At 37.1% G+C, this 10,023-nt stretch overlaps 1 protein-coding gene across 1 annotated transcript in view; it reads left to right on the top strand.

Annotated features, from left to right (window-relative positions):
* Positions 1–10,023, top strand: part of LOC114654558 (B-cell scaffold protein with ankyrin repeats-like) — a 315,631-nt gene that overhangs the window by 237,894 nt on the left and 67,714 nt on the right. Inside the window, exon 9 of the mRNA XM_028805170.2 lies at positions 7,433–7,675. Within this exon, the coding sequence (XP_028661003.1) occupies positions 7,433–7,675 (243 nt within the window). The remainder of the gene's footprint in view (positions 1–7,432; positions 7,676–10,023) is intronic.

Here is a 10,023-nt window from a genome sequence, read left to right as displayed (position 1 = left end):
GCTTTTAATTTATATAATATAACATATATTTTATCACTCTTCCAGGTGAACAACTTGCTGTATATTTAATTATGTATACAGTATGTACTGTACATGCTATGCTATGTATGCTTTTAACTTACTATTTATTGTATTATTGTCCGCTGTTCTGAGGGCACATGGAAGTAAGAATTTCATTGTACTATGAACACTCTGTGCTATGTACACATAACAATAGACTTCACTTAAAGTCTGAGAGGTGTTAGCAGAGGGTTGCTGATAGGTCATTTTTAGAGCCAGCAGCATGGAGCCTGTCCCTCACTGTCCTGTCACTGATGTAAACATTCTGTCTGCCAGCAGCTTTAGCAGTATGGGTACTAGATCTGTAACAATATCTCAGATGGCTTTGGTGTAGTCACCCGAAGGTAACCAGACCTTTGATGGCCACCATGCCAGTCTTCTGAAACCTTGTCTTTAATTGTGATATAGTGGAGTGGCTTAATTGAAAGTGACATAACTGCCACCAGCATACCAGTTGCCCTCTCCCTTGCTTTGGGTAATACTATGTTATTCCAGAACATTAGAACAATCTGGATGAGAACAGGCCATTCAGCCAAACAAAGTTCACCAGTTCTATCCACTTCTTCTTCTTCTTTTGGCTGCTCTCGTTAGGGTTTGCCACAGCGGATCATCTTGTTCCATATCTTCCTGTCCTCTACATCTTGCGCTGTCACACCCATTATCTGCCACATCCATAAACCTTCTCTCAGGCCTTCCTCTTTTCCTCTTGTCTGGCAGCTTTATCTTTAACATCCTTTTCCCAATACAGTAATCCCTCCTCCATCGCGGGGGTTGCATTCCAGACCCCCCCGCAAAAGGTGAAAATCCACGAAGTAGAAACCATATGTTTATATGGTTATTTTTATATTGTCATGCTTGGGTCACAGATTTGCACAGAAACACAGGAGGATGTAGAGAGACAGGAACGTTATTCAAACACTGCAAACAAACATTTGTCTCTTTTTCAAAAGTTTAAACTGTGCTCCATGACAAGACAGAGATGACAGTTCCGTCTCACAATTAAAAGAATGCAAACATATCTTCCTCTTCAAAGGAGTACGGTCAGGAGCAGAGACTGTCATAAAGACAGAGGAAAGCAAACAAATCAATAGGGCTGTTTGGCTTTTAAGTATGCGAAGCACAGTGGCACAAAGCAGTTACAATGAAGGCAGCAGCTCACACCCCCTCCGTCAGGAGCAGAGAGAGAGACAGAGAAAAACAAACAATTAAAAATCAATACGTGCCCTTCGAGCTTTTAAGAGAGCGAAGTACCGTGCAGCATGTCGCTTCACGAAGCAGCTGCACAGAAGGTAGCAATATGAAGATAATCTTTCAGCATTTTTAGACGAGCGTCCGTATGCTCAATCCCCCTACGTCAGGATCAGAGAAAGTCAGCGCAAGAGTGAGAGAAAAGTAAGTTGGGTAGCTTCTCAGCCATCTGCCAATTGCGTCCCTTGTATGAAATCAACTGGGCAAACCAACTGAGGAAGCATGTACCAGAAATTAAAAGACCCATTGTCCGCAGAAATCCGCGAACCAGCAAAAAATCTGTGATATATATTTAAATATGCTTACATATAAAATCCGCGATAGAGTGAAGCCGCGAAAGGCGAAGCGCGATATAGCGAGGGATTACTGTATACCCAACATCTCTCCTCTGCACTTGTCCAAACCACCGCAATCTCGTCTCTCTGACTCTCTGACAGGTTGTCTCCTAACCGTCCAACCTGAGCCGACCCTCTAATGTACTCATTTCTAATCCTGTCCATCCTTGTCACACCCAATGAAAATCTTAGCATCTTTAACTCTGTCACCTCCAGCTCTGTCTCCTGCTTTCTGGTCAGTGCCACCGTTTTCCAACCCTATAACATAGCTGATCTCATTACCATCCTGTAGATCTTCCCTTTCACTCTTGCTGATAACCATCTGTCACAAATTACTCCTGACACTCTTCTCCACCTAATCCACCCTACCTGCTGTCTCTTTTTCACCTCTCTTTCACAATCCCCATTACTCTGAACTGTTGATCCCAAGTGTTTAAACTCATCCACCTTCGCCAACTCTACTCCTTGCATCCTCACCATTCCACTGACCTCCCTCTCATTTACACACATGTATTCTGTCTTGTTGCTACAGACCTTCATTCCTCTCCTCTCTAGAGCATATCTCCACCTCTCCAGGATCTCCTCAACCTACTCCCTACTCTCGCTACAGATCACAATGTCATCTTTAAACATCATAGTCCACAGGGACTCCTGTCTAATCTCGTCTGTCAACCTGTTGATCACCATTGCAAATAAGAAAGGGCTCAGAGCCGATCCCTGATGTAATCTCACCTCCACCTTGAATGCATCCATCACTCCTACCGCAGACCTCACCACTGTCACACTTCCCTCATACATATTCTGTAGAACTCTTACTCTGTCACTCCCGACTTTCTCATGCCTACCCATCACCTCCTTGTCCCCTCTGTTCCCTTCACCAACATGTCCTTTGAAATCCGCTCCAATCACCACTTTCTGTCCCTTGAGTACATTGTCCATCACCTCATCTAATTCACTCCAGAAATCTTCTTTCTCATCCATCGAACACCCAACTTGCAGGGCATATGCACTAACAACATACATCATCACACCTTCAGTTTCCAGCTTCATAATCATTACTCTGTCTGATGCTCTTTTCACTTCCAAAACACTCTTGACATACTGTTCCTTCAGAATAACCCCTACTCCATTTCTCCTCCCATCCGCACCATTATAGAACAATTTGAATCCTCCTCCGATCCACCTGACCGTACTCCCCTTCCATTTAGTCTCTTGCACACACAATATATCAAACCTTCTTCTCTCCATCATATCGGCTAACTCTCTCCCCTTACCCGTCATACTGCCAACATTCAAAGTTCCTACCCTAAGTTCCATTCTCTTTACCTTCCTCCTCTCCTCTTTCCTCCGGACATGTCTCCCCCCACTTCTTCTCCTTCTTCGACCAACAGTAGCCCAATTTCCGCCAGCACCCTGTTGGCTGACAGTACTGGTGGCGGTCATTGTTAACCTGGGACTCGACCAATCCAGTATGAAAATCTTTATTGTTGTCCGCATGTTGATCTGGGAAAATTTTATACCAGATGCCCTTCATGATGTAACCCTCCCCATTTATCTGGGCTTGGGACTGGCACGAAGAAACACACTGGTTTGTGCATCCACTGTGGCTGGTTTGCCAGTTCTATCCACTTAATTCTTCTAAAAAAAACCATCAAGTCTAGTTTTGAAAGACCCTAAAGTCCTATTGTCTACCATGTTACTTGGTAGCTTATTCTAACTGTTTCTGTGTAAAGAAAAACTTCTTAATGTTTGTGTGAAATTTAACCTTAACAAGTTTCAAACTGTGTCCCCTTGTTCTTGAAGAGCTTGTTTTAAAGTAAAACAGTCTTAATCCACTGTACTAATTCCCTTCATAATTTTAAACATTTCAACCATGTCACCTCTTAATCTTCTTTTACTTAAACTGAAAAGGCTCATCTCTTTTAATCTTTCTTCATTATTCATCCCCTTTAGCCCTGGAATCAGCCACATGTGGCATTTGTCTTGTGGTGACCAAAGTTTTTAAATTAAGGTCTTTTTAAGGCAGACCAGAACTACATTTTTCAGCTAGATATCAATGATTCAAAGTGTGTCTTACAAACTTTGTGTGTTCGGAAATTTGCAGTGTCTCGCTTCACAAACTAAAAAGATAAAGCACATGGACAACTCTTTATGAAAGTACACAAGCTACATTGATAGTTTTGTCATTCTAGAAAATGTGTTTCTTTTTCTCAGAGAATTTTATTTTGAACATATGTCAGAGTTAGGATAATAGTGCATGCAAATCCTGTTTGATCTTATAAAATGTTAAAAGGAAGCACTTAGTCATAATTTTATCATCAGTGCTGAACCATGTAAATTAGTAATACTTGGATACTTTAATGGCTGGAGGAAAAGCATCTCGTTGGACCAAGCTTTTTATTTTATAAAGCAATTTGGAACTGTAGCTATTTAACCAATTCAAAGATACAGAAGCCAATATATACCTGTACATATAACATGTCGTTTTGAATGATGTGAATGAACAAGAGAAAAAATGGTCATGGACATTAAACCCTTCAGGCAACAGGTACATTCCTTTGTCACCATAAAATAGGTGGCTATCTTAATTTCAAGGGCCACAAGCCATTTCAATTTTCTTGAAAGTTAGAAGCAGACTATTGAAATAATCTCTTTATGCAACAAATGCCACACGGAATTGGTCTGTGAGATGCACATACTAAAAGGTTTTAGAATTCAAGGACTGTATAGTATTTTAAGTAGAAGCATTTTCTGTCTTGCTTTGATGGGCATAGATAGAATTTAATTTCAACAGTCAGTTGTTAAAGTTCTGCTGGAAAGGGATTTGGACCCTCAGCTTTTCCAGTTTGTGAAGATTTAAGAGAATCTAAGATTTAAAAAGTGTTAAAGATGTATGTGGCTATTTAATATATTATGTCTGCAGTTGTCATATTTCTGTTTTATTGAAACATCTTTAATTATGGCATCATTTTTACTTTATTCCTTAAATGTATTACTTGTTTTTCTATGTTCAATAATGTATCAGCAATTGTAAGTTGAACTAGTAATGTCTGATATTGTAAACTGCAGGATAAAGAAAGCATTGTCAGAAATAACATTGGTGTCATGTAGTTTTTAATAGAGAGTAGCAAATTCTTATTAACAAAGTAGGAGTCATGAGTTACTATAATACAGTAAAGAGAGAAAAAATTGCCTTCAATATAAATGGAGCACCTTCCAAATGTGTGCCAGCCTATGTTTGTTTTTTGCTCGCCAACCCCCGGCTTTGGTTAACCGGATATACAATTTTAAGAGATTATTATTTTCATGGGAATTGTTACATATGCATTATTTTCACTTTTACTTTAAAACTTTAGTAAAAACAATATTTGGAATTTAATTTTCTTCTTCTTTTGTCCTGATAAAATCTATAAGAGCTGAGAGAGCAGGAACTGTGTCTGATAAAAGCATTCACACGACTGAGGTCAGATGACCGTAGTCTTGTTTGAAAATAGTTGTAAGTAGGGCATGACTTTAAAAAAATCTCATTTTAAAAGTCTCTGTCTCACGGGACTTTAAACTACACCATTTTTGGAATCTTTAAATTCTTGTTGGCAACACGAATTAGACAATCTACAAGTCTCCGACTTAAAGTTTAAATCCGAACAATATATTTATTCTCTTTTCACTGTTCCGTTATTTCACCAAGTAATAATTTCCGTTTGTTTGCGTTAATGCAATCTTTCCTATCCTTTTTTTGAGACTTTCAAATTTTAGCACCTCCATTATCTCTAACCTGCTCTGCATGTGTACCGCGCCAACATTTTTGTATTCTTCACGATGTTCTACTTTGTCATCTACTCCTTGTCCTTTGTTTCTGGCCCCGGGCATGGACTCGTGTCACGGGATGTATAAGTGTCTCTCCGAGAAAAATGTATATTTGGTGCTTCTTACAATATATTTAAAGAGGATCAGTCAGATTTTCTGCCTTTTTAATAATAAAAAATTCTCTTTCATGTTGTAGCTTTGACAAAAAACCATAACATCAAATGATGCAGCCATGTTCATGTAAATCGATAGAAAAGACCATATCAGTGACCTCACTGGTCTAGTAATGAACTGGGGGAAGAACTCAAATCTGAAGAATCAATGTGGCAGTGTGAATTAAGTCGTGCATAGCCAGCCTGATTCATCCTAACTTCTGTGGTTATTCTTGGGTGTCTGAGTTCCTGTCCAGCACAATACTGGACCAGTGACATCACTGGACTGTTCATTTCTGCCAGTTTATACAGAAATGACAGCATCCTTTCATGCCATGATTTTTTCAAAACTTATACATGAAGGAGCATATTTCACTATAAAAAAGATCTGTTATTTTAAAAAGGATTCATTTATTTAAACTTTTACAAATACAATTTTACATTTTACAATAATTTGATTTTTTCCCAGTCCAATGCAGAAAAGCCTGTAGTAATATCATAGAAACTGTGTAACAATAACATTTTAAAATTATCAGCCAGATTATTAGCTTCAGCTGTAAGTAGTCTACAGCCTATATGATTACAGCTTCACACGTAAGGAAAAACAAGATATTATAGAGTGTTAATGCTGCTTACTTAACATAACACTGTCAAAATATCAGCAACAAGACTATCTATATTGTTACTAATGTCTAGACAACAAACTACGATTGAGCAGTTACTCACATTAGGATAAAAAGAGAGTACTGCTTCATTAATAATAACATTACTGTTTTACTAATTTACTTGTAGTTCTTATACATACATGCCATTCCAAATACAACTAATACATCTTAATTTTTTTTTTTTTTCCGGGGTGTTGCCTTCCTTCATCTTCATCTTTTCCCACCTCTATGTTGGCTATGTTGCTTTAAATGGGCCGTTGTTAGACCTTTATTTAAAAAGCAGAATTACACCTGAACATTCTTAAAATTATGGAAAAATCTTCCATTTTAACATTTTTCTTTGCTGTCAAATTGAAGCCATGCAATCTCAGTGACATTTTTAAAACCATGACCTTTACAACATATATCGATATAGCTTTTGTTCAATTCACAGAGCAGAAACAACCTAACCACTGTTGTAAATAATTTAAATTTAGTGAATTTCCCCTTGGGATTAATAAAGTATCTATCTATCTATCTATCTATCTATCTATCTATCTATCTATCTATCTATCTATCTATCTATCTATCTATCTATCTATCTATCTATCTATCTATCTATCTATCTATCTATCTATCTATCTATCTATCTAAATAATATTCGATTAAATTTCAGTGCAGGGGATGCAGCAATATTATGCATTTACAGTTAAATGAAGACTACAATGACACCATTCTGTTACCCTGTCTTAAGAGTTATGCTGAACTGTCTTAAATTCTTATATAGTAGTTTACTTCATATTTATCAAAACATTTTCGGTATTTACAGAAATATGATGAGTGTCCTTCTCAGTTCTGTCCTGCTGAGAAATGCACAGGTGATTTATTTACTGAGCCAAAATAGAAGCACCTAAAATATGAAATATAACTAAACATCTAAACAAACCTAGCTACTAAATCCTAATGAGAGAAAATGAATCAAAAATGAAAAAAACAGGCAAAGAGGTCAAACTAAATGAAACTCACAAGAAGCACAATAACAAAAGGTTTCTTTTCAGTATTTTTTTTTTGTTTTGTTTTTAATTTAGGAGGTTTGTACTTTTTACCTAAAAGTTTTTATATCACTGATTTGGCCATGGACCACCAATGGTAGGAAAACACTAAAACCAATATTTTACATTTTCAGGGATTAACGAAAAAGAAACCACTGATGTTAAAACTCCAGAAGAAGATGAAAGTGATCTGCAAGAGGAAGACCCTTATACCCTTGTTGGAAAAGATGATGATGTCTATGATATGATACTCTCCTCAAACAAGACTTTTTCTGAAAAATCACGTGGTGCTTCCATTATAAATAGACCACCTGCTCCTGCTCCTCGGCCTCCTAAGTCTACAGATAACGAAGACAGCACACCTTACATTGCCAAAGGTGGGCTTTTAAAATATAATTTTGATAAAGTTTTATTGTTATCTATTTAAAATAAGTTTGAAGATTAACAATTAAAAACCAAAATATGTTACATAGTCCTCCTAGGAACTCATTTGAAACATTTAATGTCTATGCTCTAGAACAGGGGTTCTCAAAGTCGGTCCTGGGTGCCCACTGTGGCTTCAGGTTTTTGCTTCAACCAGACTCATAATCAGTGACAACTGATAACACTGATCTCAATTAATTAGCTGGTATTTTTTTCTCTTCTCTTATTCTACATTTAGAAAGCACTGCGGCATGATTTGTACATTTTGTATAAGACATTTCATTTTTGCTGTAGATTTAAATGCTTAACTGTCTTTTGTTGATTTCATTCTATTTTGCTCTTCCTCTGTGCAGTTTGCTCCCTTCATAGTATCTTAATAATGACAATTAAAAATGAGCAGAGCAGACACCCAGGCAAATGACACTGAATCGTGAAAGGCTACGACTACTTTAGCGTCAGACCCACTAATTAGAAAACAATGGATTAATTAAACAATTAGAACACAAAGAAAAATAGAATAAACATCAAGATGAAAATAGTTCAAGCACTTTACTGTCATTGTGTTAAATATTGTTAAAAAGAAAAAGTACATTATTCCCATATAACTACTTAGTACTTTTTTTTTTTTGTTTGTTTTACCAAACTTAGTTTTCTAATTTCTATATTATTCCCAAAACACAGAATCTGGGCAATAACAGTTTACTTAATTAGCTCAGGATTCCAATTAAAAACAGAAGGTGGTTGGAGCAGAAACCCGCAGCCACAGGGGGTCCACAGGACCAACCTTGAGAACCCCTGCTCTAAAGGTTAATACAAACTAAGGAAATTCCTATATATTAGAAGCTAAGCAAAACTGTGCAGGTTTATTCAATTTCAAAAAAAAAAAAAAATACAGGCCAATTACTGCATCTTAACCTTCAATAAGCAAAACGTGAAAGTTCTAATACAAAACAGCATAATCATGAAGTAGATACTGCAACGCTGCTGCCACAGTTCCTCTAGGCATTAATTTAATTTCCTGGTTGTGTCAGTTTCTATGAGTAAGGTGTGCTTCCTCTCCCTGTATCCTCATGAATTTTCTCATGAGGAGTTTCTTCGTGTTTGCAAATGTGTTCTGGTATGGATCCAGCCTGGGTAGGTCCCAGATCCCCATTACACTGTAATGGCAAACATGAACTCATTGGTGCATAACCATTTCCCATGTTTTCATCTTAACAATGTTTCCCCGATGAAAAAGGTAAATGTCAAATCAACAGCAAGAATGAAGGATACAAAAACAACATTTCATCTGCTGTGCCGTCATTAATGTCAATGTCAATGTCAATGTCAATTTATTTATATAGCACATTTAAAACAACATAGTAATGCTGTGGCCAAAGTGCTTTACAATAATAGAATAAAAGAAAAACAAAACCAATTAACATAAACATAAATAGAAATAAAATATATGAACATAAAATAAAATACATAAAAAATAGAAGTAATGTTATATAATCACAAAGAGGAAACCATCAGTATTACTGAAGGTCACGGAATGCAAGTGAATAGAAATGAGTTTTTAATCTTGTTTTAAACAGTTCAATTGTAGACGACTCCTTTATATGATGAGGTAAAGAGTTCCACAGGCGAGGAGCAGCAGCTGCAAAAGCCCTGGCCCCCTTGGTTTTACACTTGGTATGAGGGACAACCAGAGACAGCTGACCAGAAGATCTAAGCATTCTAGGTGGCTGATGTAAAACACACAGTTCAAATAAATAGGCAGGAGCAAGCCCATGTAAAGATTTAAAAACAAGCATCAAGATTTTAAAATCAATATGAAAACTGACAGGCAGCTAGTGTAAAGAAGCTAACATAGGAGAAACAGAGTCATACTTTTTTGCCCCAACCAGAAAGCGAGCGGCAGCATTTTGGACCAACTGTAACCTGTGTATCAGGGATTTGTTAATCCCAGAATATAGCGAGTTGCAGTAATCGAGGCAAGAAAAAATAAATGCATGAGTAGCTATCTCAAGATCCCTAGAAGATAAAAAAGGCTTTATCTTACCTAATAGATGAAGTTGGAAAAAGCAACTCTTGACTACAGAATTTACTTGTTTCTCAAAAGAGAGGTTACTATCAAAGGTAACACCAAGATTGCGGACTTGAGGTTTGGAAAAGACAGAGAAAGAGCCGAAAAGTCCAAGACCAATTTGGGCTTTAGCTGATGGACCCACTATAAGCACCTCTGTTTTATTTTGATTTAGATCAAGAAAATTATTAGCCATCCAGGATCTTAGTTCAGATAGACAGTTGTGGATTTGAT

The sequence above is a fragment of the Erpetoichthys calabaricus genome, chromosome 7, assembly GCF_900747795.2.
Source record: "Erpetoichthys calabaricus chromosome 7, fErpCal1.3, whole genome shotgun sequence".
Lineage (NCBI taxonomy): Eukaryota > Metazoa > Chordata > Cladistia > Polypteriformes > Polypteridae > Erpetoichthys > Erpetoichthys calabaricus.
The sequence above is the reverse complement of the archived record's forward strand: the minus strand, read 5'-3'. Positions and strand labels throughout refer to the sequence as shown.